The sequence below is a fragment of the Podarcis melisellensis genome (assembly GCF_964234715.1).
Source record: "Podarcis melisellensis genome assembly, chromosome: 5".
Classification (NCBI taxonomy): domain Eukaryota; kingdom Metazoa; phylum Chordata; class Lepidosauria; order Squamata; family Lacertidae; genus Podarcis; species Podarcis melisellensis.
In genome coordinates, this window is record NC_138537.1 from 989,453 (window position 1) to 1,012,547 (window position 23,095).

Here is a 23,095-nt window from a genome sequence, read left to right on the forward strand (position 1 = left end):
TGGGCAATGCAGTCTCTTCCGTAGATTTAAAAGAATGCAAAATGCAAAACCTGGTTTTCAGTGCCATTTGCAGAATCAACCATGGATGGCCTGACTAGTTTTGCAGCTTCTTTCGTCGTTGACACTGCAAATGCTGCTTTGTAAGCATTCTGTTCAATCTTTACTGTATTTAAATAATCAGGGGCTTGGTATATGAAATGCACCCATTCTAGTGCAAAAAACTTCCCAAGGGTTGTTGTTATATTCCAGCCAACAACATTTCTCTCCTGTATTTTCTTCAATATAATTTTATAGACTTTAGGTGCAAGCCGTGGTTTACCATAGCATTTTGGCTGGACCTGGGGCTCCTGGTTTGTCTCGCTCTAGAGGGGCTATTAACTATAGATATGGTTTGTTCCTGGTTTCCCACTTGTGGTTTGTGAAACAAGCTGGGTTCAGACATAATGCCAAGACAAACCATGTTTTAACTCACAGCTGTGCAGTGACAGCAGAGCTGCAAGAAGCACAAAGTGATTGCAACCTGGTTGCCTTTGTGTTCGGTGCGGATCCGCTCACTGGGTAACCAAAATAAGTGATAGTCCCACTCTATTCTGCCTCGGTCAGGCTCACCTGGAATCAGGGCCGGATTCAGGTTTGATGCGGCCCTCAGGTCCTGAAGGTAGTGGGGCCCTTTATATGTCCAGCTGTCCTTTGTCAACAGCAAACTGTCACTGTTTTTTTGTGTTGAATATGTGCTATATAACACATAACAAAATGTGTATTTTATCAAAGTAACTGTTGAACTGAAATACAGTTAAGAAGAAGTATATTAATAGTGAAAGACAATTAAGAAGTATATGACAGTCCATGCAGAATGTAGGCACCCTGTATATAGAAAGGAGCAAACCAGGGATATTTGAGGGAGCAGGCTAGCAGGTGGGGCTCGTGACTTATATCATAGGAGCCTACACAACACATTTGTTTTTTATCATATATTTTGGAAATGTACATCCATGGGTTTTTTTTTTCTTTAAATTTTTTTTGGGGCCCCAAGAGAGTGGGGCCCTAAGCTAGAGCTTGTTTAGCTTATACGTAAATCCAACACTGCCTGGAGATCTGTGTCCAATTCTGGGCGCCACAGTTTAAGAAGGATGTTGACAAGCTGGAAGGTGGGCAGAGGAGGGGACCAAGATGACCCAGGGTCTGGAAACTGAGCCTGATGAGGAACGGTTGAGGGCTTTGGGGATGTTTAGCCTGGAGAAGAGAAAACAGAGAGGTGATCTGATTGTTGCTGTTGTTTAGTCATTTAGTCATGTCCGCCTCTTTGTGACCCCTGGACCAGAGCACGCCAGGCACTCCTGTCTTCCACTGCCTCCCGCAGTTTGGTCAAACTCATGTTGGTCTCTTCGAGAACACTGTCCCACCATCTCATCCTCTGTCATCCCCTTCTCCTTGCGCCCTCCATCTTTCCCAACATCAGGGTCTTTTCCAGGGAGTCTTCTCTTCTCAGGAGGTGGCCAAAGTCTTGGAGCCTCAGCTTCAGGATCTGTCCTTCCAGTGAGCACTCAGGGCTGATTTCCTTCAGAATGGAGAGGTTGGATCTTCTTGCAGTCCATGGGACTCTCAAGAATAGCATCAGAATTCAAAAGCCTCAATTATTCTGCAATCAGCCTTCTTGATGGTCCAGCTCTCACTTCCATACATCACTACTGGGAAAACCATGGCTTTAAGTATACGGACCTTTGTTGGCAAGGTGATGTTTCTACTTTTTAAGATGCCGTCTAGGTTTGTCATTGCTTTTCTCCCAAGAAGCAGACATCTTTTAATTTCGTGACTGCTGTCACCATCTGCAGTGATCTGATAGCTATCCTCAAATACCTGAAGGTCTCCACCAGGGGAGATGGAGCCACTTGCTTTCTGCTCTTCCAGAGCTGTTTGACAGTGAAACAGACTCCCATGGAAAGTGGTAGACTCTCCTTCGTTGGAGGCTTTTAGGAAGTTTGGGTGGCCATCTGCTAGGGATTCTTTCGTTGTACTTTCTGCATGGAAGGGGGTTGGACTAGATGACCTCTGAGGTATCCTTCCGTTACGGAAAAATCTAGGTGTGAAGCTTCTCAGTCCCCCAGCTGGTTGGGCAGAGCCCGCGGGTCCCTGCGGAATAAAAGAAGGAGTCCAGCCACCAACTGGAGCAAATAGCTGTAGATCAAAGTTTATTGCGCAACAGGTTCAAAGAGCAAATTCTGAACCCCGAGGATGGGGTGACAAGGACTTTTAAAAGTTTGCCACCACCTCCCAGAATACAGTTCGAAGGGGAGGGGTTAACATTGGCAAACATGTCCAGACAAGTCCTTGGTACAAGATTAGCATAAGCAGACATGGGAGGGCAAGACTCAGGTATAAGATGAGCATAGACAAATATATCTTAAATATCCATCACCCAAAAGTACAATAGAAGTTCCTTTGCATGTCTGGAGCCTGAGGCAAGTCAGGTGGTGAGATTTGGCTTCCCTTGGCTAACAATGAGCCCAGCAATTGCCACCTTTGAGAACTTCCTGGAGTCCTTTTTCAAGGGGAAAATAGCTTTGGAATGGGGGAAACTGGGAAAGGAGATGATTTTATATTATTTTTTAAAGCTAGGTAACTTCCCTGAGCTGTCAAGTCGAAAGGATACATTCAGGCATAATATTTGTAATATTTAACTTGAAAGATGTCCCCCCCACCTGTAATTTCCATAACACCTTCCAGCCCTACAATTCTATTCCTCTATGACTCGCTGCTTTAGGCCTCTTGCTTATAAGATGTGACCACTTGGTTTGGGATGCAGTTCCTGCCGACCTCTCTTCCTGGAGCAGCTTTGACCCTCCTTTCCTTCCCTCTCTAAGGGACCTGGCCTTCCATTTGACTTCAAAGCAGCAGGCGGCTTCTCTTTTTTATACTTTTCATTCTTTTCCGTGGCGTCTGGTGGTGTTTTTTTCTTCTTAAAAATGGATTTATAAATAAGTGTTGATGCAGACCTTTCATTTCCCAGCCAGCATCTTTAGGAAATGTCAAAGCGTTTTGCTTTGATTGCTGAACTTCTAAAATAAAGAACCCTGAGGGTGCGAGAGGCAAGCGCTCCCCACATGCAGAAATATACCGTATTTTTCCTTGTATAAGACTAAGGGTTTTTTAACTAAAAATAATGTTAAAGGGGGGGTAGTCTTATACACGGGGCAATCTTTCCCCTTTTTCTGAATTTTGACTCTCCCAAAATAGGAGGTGTCTTATACATGGGGGCGTGTTATTCACGGAAAAATATGGTATATATTTTTATGGCAATGTTGTCTAATCCCAGGGGAGGCTTGCCCTCTAGTGGCCGCCGCAAGTACTGCAGACTCCCCCCCCCCCTTATTTTAGCAGGGTTTCTATGTGGTCTTGAAACTTGCTAAACTTATGCAAAGTACTGTTCCGAGTAGTTCTGGTGGAGGAGAGCAAAGTGCTCTTGAGCATCATGAGCCTCTGGATCGCCACTGTGAGAAGAGGCCTGATTCATCAGGCTTTCCTTGTTCTTGCACACAGACTTTAAAAAAATGTAAGTACGGTTAAGGCGACTGGGCAGCCTTCCTTTGTTACAGATATTGTGGCACAGAATGACTGGCTGATGTTGCTTCAATGGCAGCAAATTGCTGGAGACAATATGCTGGAGATCTGTCCTGAGTACATTGAATAGAGGAGCAGAGCTTTAGAAGGAGATGTACTCCCTGCCCCATTCCACTTAGGGCTTCTTCTTGTTTAGTCGTGTCCGCCTCTTGGTGACCCCCTGGACCAGAGCACGCCAGGCCCTCCTGTCTTCCACTGCCTCCCGCAGTTTGGTCAAACTCATGCTGGTAGCTTCCAGAACACTGTCCCACCATCTCGTCCTCTGTCGTCCCCTTCTCCTTGTGCCCTCCATCTTTCCCAACATCAGGGTCTTTTCCAGGGCGTCTTCTCTTCTCATGAGGTGGCCAAAGTATTGGAGTCTCAGCTTCAGGATCTGTCCTTCCAGTGAGCACTCAGGGCTGATTTCCTTCAGAATGGAGAGGCTTGATCTTCTTGCAGTCCATGGGACTCTCAAGAGTCTCCTCCAGCACCAAAATTCAAAAGCATCCATTCTTCAGCGATCAGCCTTCTTTATGGTCCAGCTCTCACTTCCATACATCACTACTGGGAAAACCATAGCTTTTACTAGATGGACCTTTGTTGGCAAGGTGATGTCTCTGCTTTTTAAGATGCTGTCTAGGTTTGCCATTGCCTTTCTCCCAAGAAGCAGGCGTCTCTTAATTTCGTGACTGCTGTCACCATCTGCAGTGATCATGCAGCCCAAGAAAGTAAACCAGGGCAGGGGTGCCTAAACTTTTTTCAGAGGGCCAGATTTGATGAAGTGAACGTGCATGAAGTTGTTGAGCTTTTTTGGGGGGGGGGATTTAGGGGGAGAGTCCTTGATGTATGGTAACTTGTGCAGGTGTTTGGATACACATTGCAGAGGCAGAGAATTGACCATGGAGCCTTCTTCCCCCCTGCCTGCATTTCTGCAGTAAAACATTTACAAATAAACCCAATGTAGTACTGCAAAATCCCATGAGTCTCCAGAACACTCTCTTCCTCCTAAGGGGAGCCAGACCTGGGCTCCTTCACCCGTGGGTGCTGGTGGCAGCTCAGCAGCCAGGAGATGAGACCGGCCAGAAACAAGGCTTGCACACTGTTAAGTCAGGCAGCTTTCCCGTTGAAAGATACAGCTTGATAGAACCATTGGCAACTAATAACTCCTTTTGTTTTTAGAGGGAAGCACTTCAACTCTCAGATATGTTTCTGTGCTCCTGCAATTTCAGAAAGTGTTTCATGTTAATACATAGATTATAGGTTTGATAAAGGTAAAGGGGACCCCTGACCATTAGGTCCAGTTACGGACGACTCTGGGGCTGTGGCGCTCATCTCGCTTTACTGGCCGAGGGAGCCGGCGTACAGCTTCCGGGTCATGTGGCCAGCATGACTAAGCCACTTCTGGCGAACCAGAGCAGTGCTCGGAAACGCCGTTTACCTTCCCGCCGGAGCGGTACCTATTTATCTACTTGCACTTTGACGTGCTTTCGAACTGCTAGGTTGGCAGGAGCAGGGACCAAGCAATGGGAGCTCACCCCATCATTGCGGGGATTTGAACCGCCGACCTTCTGATCGGCAAGTCCTAGGCTCTGTAGCACAGTGCCACCCGCATCCCTTATTGGTTTGATATTTTAATATTAATTTCTAGCCTCCATTCTAATGCAGAGCGAGGAGCAGAAGGAGCAGGTTCATTTCATCAAGTTTTAAAAGTTCATTTATAAAATAAAAGTTCACATTGCAGGGGGTTGGAGACCCTGCAGTTCTGTTTCCTCTCTCACACTTTTGGCTGATGCGCCTTCTAGCTCGGGCTAAGATGTCAGGAGTGGGTCTTGCTTATTTATTTATTTTATTACGTGTATAATAATAATAATAATAATAATAATAATAATAATAATTATTATTATTATTATTATTATTATTATTATTTATACTCCGCCCATCTGGCTGAGTCTCCCCAGCCACTCTGGGCATACACTCTGGGTGTACATTTAATTATATTATAATTTTATTTATTACATTGTAAACATTGCATTTATCACAGGAGCCCGACTGCTCTCCCTCCTCTTGCAAGGGACTAGTGCCCTTTTTATTCCAGGGGGTACTCAAGGGTGTGCAGTACCGGCACCTCTTTTGTTGTTGCCCAAAAGTGTGGCCCAGAGTACCAGCACCTCTGCTCTTAACCACAGTTAATGCTAAGAGGGAGTGCAAGCTTTTTGAAAGCGTCCAGCTCTGCTTTCAAGTCCTGGCTAAGACAGGGAACCTCAGTCAGGAGTAACACTGGCTCAGGTCGTGCAGAAGTTTGCTCCGTAGTTAAGGCTCTTGCAGGAAGGTGATTGTGGGAAGCCGATTCTATTGCAGGCAGGATCCCGGTCAAGGTGAATAGCTGCCTGGCGGTCGAGGGTCTGGACCTGCCCTAATCCCATGAATGTTTCTGCCTGCCAGGCTCTGCCACTCGCTTCTTTGGGTCTCCTGCGTTTGGGTACTGAACTGAATCCTCTTGGGTCCAATCCCTGCAGAACCTCCTTTTCCTTGGTCAGTGCAGAATGTAAATTGGACTCTTGGCACCACCATCTGGCTGAAAACAGAAGGGCGGCTGCCGATTCCTGCCTCAGACCACACCTGGTTGCCATGACTTGCAGGTTTCTGAAGTTTAGGGACGGCCGTTTGTGAGGCTCTAGGTTTCTGATCTGTAAAAATGCCCTTTTGCTTGGGTTTTTGCTGGATCTCATTGAGATCAGGCGTTTAACAACTGGCTTGCTGGACGAGAGACAGGAGACAGCGGTGGCAGCAAGCGTGGTTGGCATCTGTCTCAGGAGACAATGGAGGAGAGAAGACAAACCATTGGAAGTTTGCAGCGCCTGCTGTGGCCATAGAGACCAATGCGGGAGAGACATGTTTTGTTGCAGCCGGGCAGAGGAAGATGTCCAGTGGAGCTTTTGCAGATGCCCCATGGCATTTCTTCTCTCTGTGCCCCTTTAATCTTGTATAAAGAAGGGACCGTATACTCAGAGCCCTGGGAGGAGATTTAAGGGGATAGATATTTAGATATCTAGATATTTAGATATTTGAAGATGGCTCTTGTATCTTTTCTCAGTCTCTGCCTTTCCAGGCTAAATATACCCAACTCCTTTGACTGTTCCTCATCAGGATTTGTTTCCAGGCCCTTGATCATCTTAGTTGCCCTCCTCTGCACACCTTAGAAGATAAAAGGAAGGTCTTCTTCATGCATCACATAGTTAGATGGTGGAACTCATTCCTGCAGGAGGCAGTGATGGTCTCCAACGTGGGTGGCTGAGGGCTGGAGAAATTTATGGAGGATAAAAGTCTAGGAAAGGCTACTAGCCGTGCTGGCTACGCTCTGGAGACAGGGATGCTGACCTAGATGGGCCCTTGGTCGGATCCAGCAGCCTCTTCTTATGTTCTTATAGAATCACAGAATTGTAGAGTTGGAAGAGACCTGAAGAGTCATTTAGTCCATCTTCCTGCAGTGCAGAAATCATAGCCATGTTCTTTCAACATTTATTTTGGACTCACAGCTGTCCATGGAGGCGCAGGTCAATTCTGTGTCCAGGACGGCTGTCTACCAGCTCCATCTGGTACGCAGACTGAGACCCGACCTGCCCACAGACTGTCTCGCCAGAGGGGTGCATGCTCTGGTTATCTCCCGCTTGGACTACTGCAATGCGCTCTACCTGGGGCTACCTTGGAAGGTGACCCAGAAACTACAACTAATCCAGAATGCGGCAGCTAGAGTGGGGACTGGGAGCGGCTGCCGGGACCACATAACACCAGTCCTGAAAGACCTACATTAGCTCCCAGGACATTTCTGAGCACAATTCAAAGTGTTGGTGCTGACCTTGAAAGCCCCAAACGGCCTCGGTACTGTATACCTGAAGGAGCGTCTCCACCCCCATCATTCAGCCCGGACATTGAAGTCCAGCTCCGAGGGCCTTCTGGCGGTTCCCTCATTGCAAGAAGTCAAGTTACAAGGAACCAGGCAGAGGGCCTTCTTGGTGGTGGCTCCCACCCTGTGGAACGCCCTCCCATTAGATGTCAAGGAAATAAGTAGCTATCTTTAAAAGACATCTGAAGGCAGCCCTGCTTAGGGAAGTTTTTGATATGTAATGCTGTATTTTTTTTTTTGCATTTGATTGGGAGCCACCCAAAGTGGCTGGGGAAACTCAGCCAGATGGGCAGGGTATGAACACGTTGTTGTTGTTTGTGTGTGTGTGTGTGTGTGTGTGTGTGTGTGTGTATCCTGCCTTTCCTCTGAGCCTCCTTCCTTCATTTCATCATCATGTTTGCCAGGGCTGGTGTGAATTGTAGTTCAGCGCCTGGGGAGGTCCAGATGCTGCCCACACCTCCTGCAGTGCAAAAAAACCCTTTGGAGCAGGTCCCTGGGGGCCTGCAGAAGCTGCCTCCTCCTGGGCATCTAGGGGCCTGGGCACGCCATCCTTTGGTGTGGCACCATTGCACCGGCACAGGAGATTCGTGGCTGGTTGGTGGCACGTGGTTACGGCCGTGCTTTCCTGCTGACGCTGCTGCCTCCTGTCCCCATGTGCCCTTTCCCCACCTGTGTCTGGTTTTGAAACTTGCCCAGTCCCCTTGCGCTGCCGTGAGTGGATGCTCTGCTGCACAACGCACAGCCTTTTCCTCTCCCCGGATCACGGAGCGTAGGATCAGCTTGTTAATGAGGAATTTGAAGAGCCGTGCAAAATGCTCCCTGCGCACCTGTGATCTCTCTCTGGCAGCAGGAGATAAGCTCATTGTGCTGCATTGAGCATCTCTGAGGACGATGCCTTTCTCAGGTTCCGCTTTTGAGCAGGTAGGCTGTCGCCCGGTGAGGAAACTTGGGTAGCCCTCTCTCTGGGAGGGTGGAGGTGCAATGCTCTGCACACTCTATAATCACCTTACTCCAGGGGTGTTATTATTTCCTGACTCTAAACTCCCAAGCCCAGAGTTGGAAGGGACCCCAAAGGTCATCCAGTCCAACCCCCCCGGCAATACAGTGTTGGGATGTGTCCGGGGAGACGGGGGCATTTGGCAGGCCCCCAGCTGGCTCCAAACACCGGCCGGCAGCCGGGTGAACTCTGGTTATTGGAACAGCATCAACCAGCGACTCGAGCCTCTAAAACCTTCAGAATCTGAGCACACTCTTATCAGCAGAGTGAATCAATCTTCTCACAACGGAAGAGGTACACAGAGACATGTGTAAGCTTATTTACAGGCGTTTATTCAGCAGGGATGCGGGTGGCGCTGTGGGTTAAACCACAGAGCCTAGGACTTGCCAGTCAGAAGGTCGGAGGTTCGAATCCCTGTGACGGGGTGAGCTCCCGTTGCTCGGTCCCTGCTCCTGCCAACCTAGCAGTTCGAAAGCACGTCAAAGTGAAAGTAGATAAATAGGTACCACTCCGGCGGGAAGGTAAACGGCGTTTCCGTGCGCTGCTCTGGTTTGCCAGAAGCGGCTTAGTCCTGCTGGACACATGACCCGGAAGCTGTATGCCGGCTCCCTCGGCCAGTAAAGTGAGAAGAGCGCCGCAACCCCAGAGTCAGCCACGACTGGACCTAATGGTCAGGGGTCCCTTTACCTTCCCTTTACCTTTATTCAGCATAGTTCAGGAACAAAGGGAAAAACATGTCTGCTTCCCTTCGTGTCCAAGCAAACAGCAGTACAGCAAAAGCAAAATACAACGGAAGTTCCCAGCAGACTGTGCTGGAAGTTAACAGACATGTGACATACAACAACGCCACAAGCCTGTTCTGAAGGTGGAATAGAAGTATATCCCAACATACAGGAATTGCAACTGAAGCTTCCACAACAGAGGGCCACCCAGGCTGTGCTTAAAACCTCCCAGGGGGCAAGCCTGGATTCTTGTGACACCCCATTTCAGTGTCCCGAGTGGTGCGAGTCCAGGGGTTCCTTTGCTTATTGGGGGTTCGGTTTCCTTGGCATGAAGGTTAGCGGAGACCATGGTGTTTTTAGGGTATATGGTCCTATTTGCACGTATGTGCAACCTGAGCACAATAACGGAGGGGCTCACAGCGTCAGCACCCCCAAAATTGGAAGGGACTCAGGGCATCATCCAGACTGCCCCTCCCAAAACCCCCAATGTTATTATCAATGACCATGCATTTTGAAAACCTAAACCATACGATGATAAACTTTGGAACAAACTCCCAAGGCAGCCAGCAATAAATATTATTACAGAGTGGGGAAAGCGAAACCCTTAAAATATCACAGATTAAATTCCAGGCCCCCTCAGAATGGAAGAAAGGAGAAAAGCTGCCTCTGCAGCGGAAAGTAATAAAGAGCCAAGTAAAACTGTCTGTGCAGAAGTTTTCCACAGATAAAAAGCAGGCTGCTGTTCTTTGGCAATTTTAATAGTGCGAGTTTTTGTGGAGGGGGGGGCTGGGCTCATACGGGCTGCTGGGAGGCTCCTGAAAAGAGATGGAGGGCTGCAAGGGATGGATATTCAGGATGAGACCCGGCAGTTTCCAGGCCCTGAGGTCACGTGTTTGGCTCTGTTCCATTAAAGGAACACTGGGATTTTGTCTCTGGCTGGGACATGCCTGCTACTGGTTTATTATTGTTGTTGTTCTTGTTGTTGTTGCATTAATTACCCCCCCATCTTTTCCTCTGAGGAGCTCAAGGTGGTAACATGGCTGTTCCCCTCCTCACTTTATCCGCACAACAACCCTGTAAGGAAGGTTTGGCTGAGAGGCAGTGATTAGTTTCCAAGGGCACCCAGTAAGCCCCATGGCTGGGTGCGGATTGGAACCCTGGTTTCTCCCAGGTCCTTCTCTGACACTCTAACCACTATTACACACTGCCTCTTATCTATCTATATCTATCTATCTATCTATCTATCTATCTATCTATCTATCTATCTATCTATCATCTATCATCTATCTATCTATCTATCTATCTATCTATCTATCTATCTATCTATCTATCATCTATCTAATCTATCATCTGTCCATGCCTTTTCTGCCCCAAAGTGGTATTAAACAGCGTATTAAAACAATATATACTGTAGAGCACAGTCAAATGTCTTAAATCAGTCAGAAGGCAAAACGCTTGCAGCCAGTTGGAAGCCTTCCTGAGCTTCCAGGATCACTGAGCCCCTAAATCCCTCTCGCTTTAGGGACTAGAAACCTAAGTAGACAGTGAGAAAAGCAAAGAAAGCTGACCCCTGGCGAGAAGAATTAAGGGCCTGGAGATTTTCTAAGCGTGCATAAAGGTAAAGGACCCCTGACCATTAGGTCCAGTCGTGGCTGACTCTGGGGTTGCGGCGCTCATCTCGCTTTATTGGCCGAGGGCGCCAGCGTGACTAAGCTGCTTCTGGCCAGCATGACTAAGCTGCTTCTGGCGAACCAGAGCAGCACACGGAAATGCTGTTTACCTTCCTGCCAGAGTGGTACCTATTTATCTACTTGCACTTTGCTGTGCTTTTGAACTGCTAGGTTGGCAGGAGCAGGGACGGAGCAACGGGAGCTCACCCCACCGCGGGGATTCGAACCGCCAACCTTCTGATCGGCAGGTCCTAGGCTCTGTGGTTTAACCCACAGCGCCACCTGCGTCCCCCTTGTTTATGTTTAAATTTCTATCTAGCATAGCACTTATGCAGCCAGGCCATCTGATTCTGATCACCTAGAAAGAGACACATAAATCTTAGCAAAGTTTAAAGTCTCTCTTCTCCCCCCCCCACCCCCTTGGGGTGTTGTTCAGAGAGGAAGCCACAAGATGGCGCTGAGGGGTTTGCGAATCAGACCCCAATGAGAGATTTCTGCTTCTGTGCCGCACACTCCATACGGAAGTGGTTTTCCTTCTATGCTTCCAAGGTGTTTGACTGCAATGCTCCCATAATGCTTGGCTTTCCTGCAAATGAGTCAGTTTGGCTTGGGGGCAGAAGATGAAAGAAGCATCTGCCATGTAATAATAATAATAATAATAATAATAATAATAATAATAATAATAATTTATTTGTACCCCACCCATCTGGCTGGGTTTCCCCAGCCACTCTGGGTGGCTTCCAACAAAGATTAAAAATATGTTAAAATGTCACACATTAAAAACTTCCCTGAACAGGGCTGCCTTCAGATGTCTTCTAAATGTCAGGTAGCCGATACTGGCAAGAGGGAGAAATTAGCAACTGCCTTCATTGGTAAGAGTTTTTTGGGGGTGGGTGTATAACAGGGGTCAGCAGACTTTTTCAGCAGAGGGCCGGTCCACTGTCCCTCAGACCTTGTGGGGGGCCAGACTATATTTTGAAGGGAGGAGCGAGAACAAATTCCTACGACTCACAAATCACTGGTGGAGGAAGAGGAGTGGGGGGGGGAGCGCACTGCCCCTGGCAGCGCAATCCTGGTGGGGTGCCATTGCGGACTGCCCCCCCCCCCGCCTGTGCAGGGGGCCACGCCCCCACAGGCAGCATGCCACGACCCTACGACGAACACCAGCCCCGCCTGCTCTCCGCCACTGCCACAAATAACCCAGAGATGCATTTTAAATCAAAGCACACATTCTACAGTCATACCTCGGGTTGAAGTAGCTTCAGGTTAAGCATTCTCGGGTTGCGCTCCGCGGCGACCCAAAAGTAACGGAGCGCATTACTTCTGGGTTTTGCCACTCGCGCATGCACAGACGCTCAGTGACGTCACACGCATGTGTGGAAGCGGTGAATCATGACCCGCGCAGACACGGGTTGCGTTCACTTCAGGATGCGAACGGGGCTCCGGAACGGATCCTGTTCACATCCAGAGGTACCACTGTACTTGTGTAAAAACACCAGGCAGACCCCACAAAGAACCCAGAGGTGCATTTTAAATAAAAGGACACATTCTACTCATGTAAAAACACCAGGCAGGCTCCACAAATAACTCAGAGGTGCATTTTAAATAAAAGGACACATTCTACTTGTGCAAAAACACGCTGATCCCCGGACCGTCCGCAGGCCTGATTGAGAAGGCGATTGTGCTGGATCCGGCCCCCGGGCCTTAGGTTGCCTACCCATGAAGTATAAGGTCTTGCACCTTAAAGGATGTGCTCAACATAAAAGAAAAGAAAGTGCCCAGCATGATCAAGTATTCCAAAAGGACTGGAGCAAATTCATTCAATATTTGAAAGATCAGTGTAAACAGTAATCACTTTCAGGGTTGTCTGAAGACTCGTAATGAGGAGGTTTTTTTTAACCTTTCTATATTCATGTAAATTTTAACACCCTAAGTAATGAATGAATTAGAATTGGAAAATGTATACAATGCAGTGATACAAAGGTTGACTGTGAAAGCCATGAGGCGGGCGGAGAGGAAGGAGCCAGAGGGACAAAGTGGATCAGAATGATGTGAATGTATATTATTAAATGGAAAACCTATAAAAATTATTTTAAAAAGAAAAGAAAAAAGTACCTGTGTGCCTGGGTTAGCAGTTGGGGGGGGGGGGCGTGAAAAACGGCCCAAGCTGTCAAGGCAAGGCCTGGATGGCGTCAGTGAGGAACACAAGCCAAGCTGGGAAGGATTTTTAAGGGATTATGGGATGTCCTGGGACTGAATCGCAAGAGGGTAATCCACGCTCGCTCCTAGAGAGGAGCCACAGTCCACATGCAGAGGACACGTGAACTGGACTGCCCTGGCCGGGCAAAAGCTCTTTCTCAACAGGAATGTCTGAGGACCAGATCTGTGGTCAAGGTGCAAATTCAGGAATGGGGGGGGTAGGGTTGCCCCTGTGGCGTGATGGAGGATTGGGGAGAGGGAGACCTGAGACCTGCCCGTTAGGGTAGTTAATATATTATTATTATTATTATTATTATTATTATTATTATTATTATTATTATTATTATAAAATACCTGCTCCAAAGGTCTTATTTTACTCCAGTAGGGATTGTATAGCTATATCTAAAATTTCATGCATATCAGTTAATATCTTGACCCTCTGCCACTGAACTGAAATTTCAGCCTTTGCGACATGGGAAAACGCCCAAGTAAACAGCTATTTTCGTCACTTTATGACTGATTCAGCTTTATTTTGCAGGAATTGCATTTTTTTTAAAAAAAAACAATAAAAGATGCAGAATGCAAATTGATACAACAAAAACCAGTACTAAAAAAAAAAACCCTTTTAATGATGATAGTATTGATATTGAAATCAAAACATGACTCATATGATCCTACGACAATTCTACATTTAAGCAACTGGATAGGTGAATATTGAATACCAACTTTTATTATGACATAACTTAATACTAATAATGACATGTAAAGTTACATTTACATTACTTCAAGAATACAATAGTAAAATAAAGCTGTGAATGTGAACTATTTTGGGACAAAATCCTTGATTCCTGTTTCGGGTATTTTGCCTGATTCTCCATTGATGTCTTTATAGTTATATCACGTCGCTTCATACCAACTACATTCTGACTTGCTTTTGTCACCTCCTTGACAGCTCTCTCCACCACTTGTGTGTGACACTTAAATTTAGGTGCCCATGCACACATGGTGGGCTGGGTGTGCATACGAGAAATTCCCTGAAGAGAGGAGAACTCTGTGTCAGGAAGAATAACAGGCTTGATGGTGTTCGGTTTTGTAGGAATGTTCAGGGATGCAGGAGAGGCTATTATATCCTTTTCCAACTTGTGTTAACAAGTTCCACAATTTAGCAGAGTAACATTTCCCTTTTTAAACTTGTAGTGGATGCGTTTGCTCAGGCTTGCTGAAGCCTCTGTAAGAACTGTTCTGGTATTTCCCCCTTATTCCCTCATAAAAGATAAGACATGACACAGTCTTCTATAAAAGTATAAAAAGGTTTACTCACACATCATTCTGTTCACAATACGATCCCAGAAGACAGACTTAGCTTAGAAAAGTAACATACACCTGGAAACTATCTCATAAGGAGACAGTCCCTTTGTCCTCTCTTGGCTGGAGGCCAGGAGAGCATCTTTGGCTAAGCAGATGTTGCTTCTTCGATGCATGTGGAGAAAGAGAGATGGCTGCCCTGCCCTGTGCTTTTGTTGTTACCTATGCAGGTGAGGCCACGCCCACCTCTAGTCACATGTAGAGGAAGTCTGTCCCAGCCCAGAAGGAAACAGGAAGTTGACCTGCCGGCTGGACAAACATTCCTCCCCATGTGTAAACAGGTTCACTCTAGGAATGTTGTACTCGACTGCTCTTGTGTTTCACATCCCACGGGTTTTTGGATACAGAAAGCTTTGTTTCCCCACCCCACCCCTCTTGCAACGAGGGGGGTGTTCAAATATGCCATACTTCAATCTATGGCCTGAAATAGTGTCCGTCACCAAAAACAAACCCTCCTGGCTTGGTTCTGCTGCATGTCTAAAGAGCCTAGTGTAGAATTTTAGGGTTGGAGAGGGACCTCTCGGGTCCAACCTCCTGCAGTGCAGGAATCTCAGCTAAAGACTCCCTGGCAGACGGTCATCCAACCTCTGCTTAAAGGAAGGAGAGTCCACCACATCCCGGTTTAACTGTGGAACAGCTCTAACCGCCAGAAAGTTCTTCCTGGTGTTGAGTTGGAATCTCCTTTCTTGTAACTTGAAGCCATGGGTTCGAGTCCTACCCTCCAGAGCAGGAGAAAACAAGCTGGTTCTCTCTTCCTTGTGACAGCCCATTAGATATTTGAAGGTGGCTCTCCTAGCCTCTTAGTCTCCTCTTTTCCAGGGTAAACATACCCAGCTCCTTCAACCATTCCTCATAAGGCACCAGGCTGCAAGAGAAATATTCTGCTTGCTTTAAACTGGTCCCTGGCGTGGTTGCAAAGTATAGCGCAGCTTTCTGACCTCCAGTGCCAAGGGGAAGATCTGCTCCTAACTCTTCCTCTTTTCCTTCGGATGCAAAAGTTGCTGTCGGTTTTTGTCCTAAAATAACAAGCTGTCTTGGCTTGGCTTTGCATTGAGCATTCTGCTTAATGGGGCTTAATAAAGATTTTTTTTATATATAAAAAGGTAGACCTTGAACAGCATTTGCTATTTTAGAAAAAAAAATCATTGCAAAATTGCTGACTCCCCCGAATGGAAGAATTTGGTGGGAACAGGAGGGCTGTGTGTGTGTGTTTTTGGGATGGGGTTTGAGGGCTGGGAGAAGGATGCTGGCAGGATTTCCCCCCCTCTGACCCACGTGTTAGAGCTCCTTTTGTTGCATCTTGAAAATCTCCGGCAGGGAGCAGAGCGTCACATTCATTGGGCATGTGATTTTAAAAATAGTTTCCCAAAAATAACTTCAAACCATCCCATAGGGCTCTTTTTTTTTCAGAGGCATGTTTATTTAACAGCACTTTAAAAAACCCAAAAAACCAAGCCAGCAATGTAAGAACCTCGAAAGGCGTTCTTTCTGCCTGCTTTCCCCTTTTCTCCTACACTGCTCTTGCGTGAGAAATTTCGGGATGCCTTTCTCCTCCCCTTCCGAGTTCTGCTTTTCCACAGCAGACTTCTGGTTTAGGTTTTTTTTAACCCAGAAGGCTGACATTCCAGAGAAACCAACAGCCTCCCCCCCCCCGCCCCCTGTATTAATTTATTTGCAATATTTCTAGTCTCTTCTTCATTGAGTGTTTTCAGTGCCAGAGCAGGGAACAAAGTCATAAAAATAAACAGAGGAAAGCAACATACGGAAAGTTCTGTTGTCATTTTTTCTTGATTTTATGGTTTGGCAAACTGCTTTGAGATTTGTCTTTCTTACAGTCTAGCAATGTATACATTTTAAGAAATAAAATAAATAAATTAGGAAGCCACATAGACAGGACCAAGAAACAACCAAACGATTCTGTTACAAGACGCACAAGCAAAATTACAGCAACATCAATTAATGATTCCCAATTTAATTTAAAACTGCAGTTGTCTGGCTCACGGCTTAACGCGTCCAAAATGCAGCTGGCTGTGAATTGCGGTCGGTGTCCTTGAGCCATTTGTATTGGGGTGGTTTGTCTGGGCATTGATACACTTTCAAGATGGGGGGGGGGAGAGGAGAGTCCTTTTAGGAGCATACACTAATCTTTCTTTCCAGTTCGAGATGGGTTAGGCCAGGGGTGCCCAAACTTTTTTCAAAGAGGGCCAGATTTGATGAAGTGCATGCATGAGGGCCAACCAAGAGTTGACCTATTTTTAAGATGGAAGTTGTTGACCTTTTTTTACGATTTTACCCAAAGTTGTTTAGCAAAGAATTTAATTGTTGAGCTTTTTGAGGGATTTTACCCCAGGAAATAGGGATGCGGGTGGCGCTGTGGGTTAAACCACAGAGCCTAGGGCTTGCGGATCGGAAGGTCAGCAGTTCGAATCCCTGTTTCCATGCACTGCTCTGGTTCGCCAGAAGCAGCTCAGTCATGCTGGCCACATGACCCGGAAGCTGTACGCCTGCTCTCTCGGCCAATATAGCAAGATGAGCGCCACAACCCCAGAGTTGGCCACAACTGGACCTAATGGTCACGGATCCCTTTACCTTTAAAGGGTATTTAGGACACGGGTGGCACTGTGGTCTAAACCACAGAGCCTAGGGCTTGCCGATCAGAAGGTTGGTGGTTTGAATCCCCGCAACAGGGTAAGCTCCCGTTGCTTGGTCCCAGCGTTGTTACCTGCCAACCTAACAGTTTGAAAGCACAAAGTGCAAGTAGATAAATAGGTACCTTCTGGCGGGAAGGTAAACGGTGTTTCCATGCGCTGCTCTGGTTTGCCAGAAGCGGCTCAGTCATGCTGGCCACATGACCCAGAAGCTGTACGCCGGCTCCCTTGGCCAATAAAGCGAGATGAGCGCCGCAACCCCAGAGTCAGCCACGACTGGACCTAATGGTCAGGGGTCCATTTACCTTTTACCCCAGGAAATAGACTGCCACAGGGGCCGGATTAAACCAAATGGCGGCTGCATTAGGCCCCTGAAATGGACTTTGGATATGCCTGGGCTAGGCAGAGGAGAGAGAACGCACTGGAATAGACCCACCCCTCCATCTAAGTGGCCTGGGGAGGCTTCTATTATACCTCACCTATCAAGAGGGACTAGAAACTTGATCTGTCGCCTGACAACCCACACCTTTGTGCAGGGCTCTTCGCATACACATAGTCTCAAGCGGCAAAAGTGCGCTGAACATGCCCTGCTCTCATGTAGGTGCAAGGCTGACTCTCCTGAGCACCAGATTTCAGTAGTCATTTCAGAGTCACTCTGGAGGAGGCAAAAAACAGCTCACCTAGAATCATAGAACTGCAGGGCCAGAAGGGAGAGATTTCTTTTCCCACCTCCTTCCTGCAGATGCTGCCGGTGGCGGCATTTGAACCCAGGACTTTTCTACCCGCCAATCTGGTTCTCTGTGCTCCGGTTAAAAAGCCAGCAGAAGTTGTCCGAGAGGACAAAAGGGAGGGGGCAAGGTCGTGGCGCCCTGTAAGGCAATCTCCTGCAGAAAATAGTTTAGGTCAATGGGTTGGAGAGAGAGCAGGTTTTAAATACAACTGACATGTGGCCTTGGCCTCTGGAGTCGGGTGCCTGCGATCGATCGCGGAGCTCTGAGCCTGAAACCGCCCTGGTTTCGAAGATTTAATTCCTTGCAAATTGAAAAAAGCAGGGAGGGGAAGCGTCCCAGATGATCAAAGCTCTGCGGGTGGATTTCTTGACAAGCTTTTCAGTCTCTCCACTTTTGATCCTCTGAGCGCACGAATGCCGTTCAGACACCCAGCCTTCGAGGGAGGAGGGTGGCGGTGGCAGCACCTTATGAAGCGCGCACAGTTGAGTTAGCCTAACAAGGGGCCTATTGGTCCTCTGTGAACATCAGGAGAGCCTCCTGGATCAGGCCAGTCGCCCATCAAATCCGCCATCCTGTTCTCACAGGGGCCAACGAAAGGGAAACCCGCAAACAGGATTCGAACACAAGAGCAACCCTCTCTCCTCCTGAGGTTTCCAGCAACTGAGACTCAGAAGCATCGCTGCCTCTGACAGTGGAGGCAGAGCAGAGCCATTATTCAGGATCTTAAGGTCCATGAATAACCATAGTTTAGAGGTCCCGGGCCCTAAGGAAGTTAGACTATCCTCCGCCAGGGCCAGGGCCTTCTCAGTGGTGGCTCCAACCTGGTGGAATGCTCTGTCCCAGGAGACCAGGACCCTGCAGGATTTAACCTCCTTCCCCAGGGCCTGTAAGACAGAGCTATTCCGCCTGGCCTTTAATTTGAATTCAGCCTGATCTTTTATTTCCATTCTCTTCCCTCCCTCTCCCCTTTTATAAAGATCACCCGCTCTGAGACCCCACAGCTAATTCTCCCCTGGTCTCCTCGCTGGCCCAAGTAGGACCAATTCAGTCAGCTAGCCCTGGGGATTATCTTTTTGATTATTGAATTTTATTGTTATTCATGTTTTTATACTGTATTTTATGCTGCTTTTATAATTAAGTGTTTTAAAGTGTTTTAAATTTGTTGTTAGCCACCCTGAGCCTGGTTTTTGAACCGGGAAGGGCAGGGTATAAATCTTATTATTATTATTATTATTATTATTATTATTATTATTATTATTATTATTATTATGGCTGGGAGCCCTTGGCAGCCTCCTCCTCCTCCATTAATTTCTCTAATCCTCTTTTAAAGCCATCTCGGTTGGCAGCCACCACTGTGTCCTGGAGCAGGGAGTTCCAGAGGCGCTGTGTGAAGAAACAGGCAGTGATGTCCACCAGCTTGGATGGCGTTAAAAGAGGATGCGAAAAATTCACAGAGGAGAGAAAGGTTCCTAACTCTCAGGGCTGGCTTCTCACTCCCCTGTCAGAGGCAGCAAATTCTTCTGAATGTCACTTGGTAGAAACCGCACAAGGCGAGAATGTTGCTCTTGTGTTTGAATCCTGCCTGTGGGTTTCCCATAATGGGCATCTTGTTGGCCGCTGTGAGGAGAGGGTGTGTTCCGGTCTTCTCATTGGGACTTTTCTGGGGGGTAAATGGGGCCAGAGTGCCTCCGGGATAGAGAGATAGATTGATCTAATAGATCTGATGCATACCACCTGAACTAATGCCATGAGCCGCCGAAGTGAGCCAAGCATACAGTCCAGACCAGCGCCCATCTTTACGGCCTAATTTGACCAGCAGGCCAGAAGTTCCCCAACGCTGCCAATTATTTATTTGTTATATAACATTTACACACCGCTGTATAAAAACGGTTTACAAAAAGGGAGAAAACGATAAAATTATCCAGTTGACCATGATAATTTAAGACATACTAAAGCATTGCAGGAGATGGACTACAATTCTGTGAATCTGTAAATAGTTTAAAAATACAGGCGATTGGAACTTGAAGCTCATATTCCCTTTAATAATGGTGGCCTAGTTTTGAGGACCACAGCAAGGAACTCGGCTGGATCATAGGACTGGAATTTGCCCTGAAAAAAACAGACATAAAAACCACCCGACTTCCCCAACTGTAGAGAAAGCAGTGTTGAGATCAGACAAGATCTAATATCCCTATAAAGGTTGCAGCAGACGCAGATTGTACAATTCCTGTAACTCTTTGTGCTTAACGCTTAGATTGCTACCATTTCCCATTGACATGGGATTAGGTGAAGATGTTGCCCCTTCATGGTGGATGACAATGGAAACATTGGGTCCAGCAACCTTTGAGCAGCAGACATTCCCACCCCATGGGGAGGAATGTGCCTTTAGGCAGACACCCTCTTCAGCATCTTTTTAATTCATTTTCCTTTAGACTTGAAAAAATAACATTTTTTTTTAAAAAAAAACCACGATTAATATTGACTCCCCTTCTCCCCTTTCCATGGTGCATTTTATTACTTCCTTTCCCATTACATATTTTAATTCTCCCTACAAATGTGAGCTCTTGAAAGGCATAAGGTCTTTCCGCTGCCATCTTTTTTAAAAAATTTTTTTTATCGATTTTAACATATAAATTATAAAATGTACCACAAAACTTATAACTTATACAATCTTTTTAGATTTCCATCAGCACCTCTGATGATCCACCGTTTTAACCACTTCTTATGCATTTCTTCACTTTATATTGCCTTTACATCTCTTAACAAATCATCCTTCCCCTTCTCCATTTTTGCAATACTTCCAATAATACTCCTCACAAAACTTCTTGCAAACCTACAAACGTTGTCTGATCTTCACAAATACTTTTCATATAGTCCGTAAATTTACTCCAGTCTTTGTGAATTTCTGGTCCCGCCGGTTTTGAATCCTTCCTGTTAGTTTATCTAGTTCTGCACAGTCCATTAGCTTTCCGCTGCCATCTTATAGCAAACCAGTGAGGACTCCCGGCTCTCCTCTTTCTGAACTTCTTCTCCTTTCTCTTTGCAGGCATGGTGCAGAAACTTGACCAAAAGCTCCCGGTTGCCAATGAGTACTTGCTCCTCTCTGGGGGTGTCCGGGAAGGCGTGGTGGACCTGGACCTGGACGACCTGAACATCTACGCCCGCGGCACCGACTACGACATGGACTTCACCCTGCTGGTGCCGGCGCTGAAGCTCCACGACCGCAACCAGCCCGTCACCCTGGACATGCGCCACTCGGCCCTCTGCCACTCGTGGCTGAGCCTGCGGCTCTTTGACGAGGGCACCATCAGCAAGTGGAAGGACTGCTGCACCATCGTGGACCACATCAACGGGGCCACCAACTACTTCTTCTCCCCCACCAAGGTGGCCGACTGGTTCCACGACTCCATCAGCGTGGTCCTGTCCGAGATCCAGAAGAAGCCCCAGAGAGGGATGCCCAGGGTGGAGAAGGTGGAGAAGAACGGGACCATCATCTCCATCATCCTGGGGGTGGGCAGCAGCCGCATGCTCTACGACATTGTCCCCGTCGTGTCCTTCAAAGGTTGGCCGGCCGTGGCTCAGAGCTGGCTGATGGAGAACCACTTCTGGGACGGGAAGATCACCGAGGAGGAGGTCATCAGCGGGTTTTACCTGGTGCCCGCCTGCTCCTACAAAGGGCGGAAGGACAACGAGTGGAGGCTGTCTTTTGCCCGCAGCGAGGTCCAGCTGAAAAAGTGCATCTCCGGCAGCCTCATGCAGGCCTACCAGGCGTGCAAAGCCATCATCATCAAGCTGCTCTCACGCCCCAAGGCCATCAGCCCCTACCACCTGCGCAGCATGATGCTCTGGGCTTGCGACCGGCTGCCCGCCAGCTACCTGGCGCAGGAGGACTATGCTGCCCACTTCCTCCTGGGCCTCATTGACGACCTGCAGCACTGCCTGGTGAACAAGATGTGCCCCAACTACTTCATCCCCCAGTGCAACATGCTGGAGCACCTCTCCGAGGAGACGGCCATGCTCCACGCCCGCAAGCTCTCCTCCGTGCGCTCGGACCCGGCCGAGCACCTCCGGACTGCCATCGAGCACGTCAAGGCGGCCAACCGGCTGACGCTGGAGCTCCAGCGGAGGGGCAGCACCACTAGCATCCCCTCCCCGCAGTCGGATGGTGGAGACCCCAGCCAGCCGGATGACCGGCTGGCCAAAAAGCTCCAGCAGCTGGTCACCGAGAACCCGGGCAAGTCCATCTCCGTCTTCATCAACCCGGACGATGTCACGCGGCCGCACTTCCGGATCGATGACAAGTTCTTCTGAGGGACGGCTTCTCTCCCCAGCCCAGTTTCAGACTTGAGCCTCGGCTCACCGCCCCCCCAAGACCCTCTCCCTCCCACTCCCCTTTTTGGAATCTTTTTTTAAAAAAAACATATCCAGCTTAGATTGGATTCGTGGAGGACAAAATACAGACTTCTTCCTGGTTCTGCAGGGTGGGGCAGTTTCTCACTGTTTTTGTTTGCTGCTACTTTCCCCCTTTCCGGCCTGTGTGTCGCTTTTGAGGAATCCCTGAAGCCACACTTCCTGGGTTTCCCCCTCTTCCTCCTTTTTTTGCAACCTTCCTTTCCGTCTTGATCTTCTGTTGCTTTTTCTTCCCGGAGCTCCCTCCCTTAGCTTCGAGGTCATGAGTGCGAGGAGTTCCAGAAGGGGATTTTTTGGGGTGGGTGGGTGGGGGTGTTGTGGCTTCCTTTCCATTGCTGGGGGGGGGGTCCCGTTTTCATTTGCTTCATTTCCTCTTTTGCTCCCCCAGAAGGACCGAGGCGGCTTTGCAAACAGTGACGAAACGTCCCAAAACGATGGGGTGTTGCTTCCCACACACAGCCCCCCCCAAAGTCACTTCTTCTTGAATGTAATAGCTCAGATTTGGACTTCTCGTGGCATAAGGAAAGGTGCCTCGGCCCACCTTCCACGCGGGGGAAAGGAAAACGGTTCTGGAATGTTAGTTTTTAGTGCGTGTAATTATTCAAAGCCTTATTTAAATGCTATTAAAGAACGTACCATGATAAATGTCAATTTGCACTAATGACATCATCTGCCGGCTTCTGGCTTCTTCTAAGGATTTTGCATCGGGGGGGGGGGTCCCCTCTTCCTGGTGCTCAGTCCCTGCTGCTTTCCTGGATCCACTGAGAGAGGCTCCCGGCTGGCCTAGATAAAAGGGCTTTGCAAGGGAGCCCATGGATAAAGTCGGCTCCTTGCTTAGCTTCTCCTAAGCCC

The 23,095-nt window shown here is 47.9% G+C and overlaps 1 protein-coding gene across 1 annotated transcript in view; it reads left to right on the top strand.

Annotated features, from left to right (window-relative positions):
* MB21D2 (Mab-21 domain containing 2) overlaps positions 1–22,894 on the top strand; it is a 62,408-nt gene extending 39,514 nt beyond the window's left edge. The window contains exon 2 of the mRNA XM_081911133.1: positions 20,880–22,894. Coding sequence (XP_081767259.1) covers positions 20,880–22,144 — 1,265 coding nt within the window. The 3' untranslated portion in view covers positions 22,145–22,894. The remainder of the gene's footprint in view (positions 1–20,879) is intronic.
* Positions 22,895–23,095: the final 201 nt, after the last annotated feature.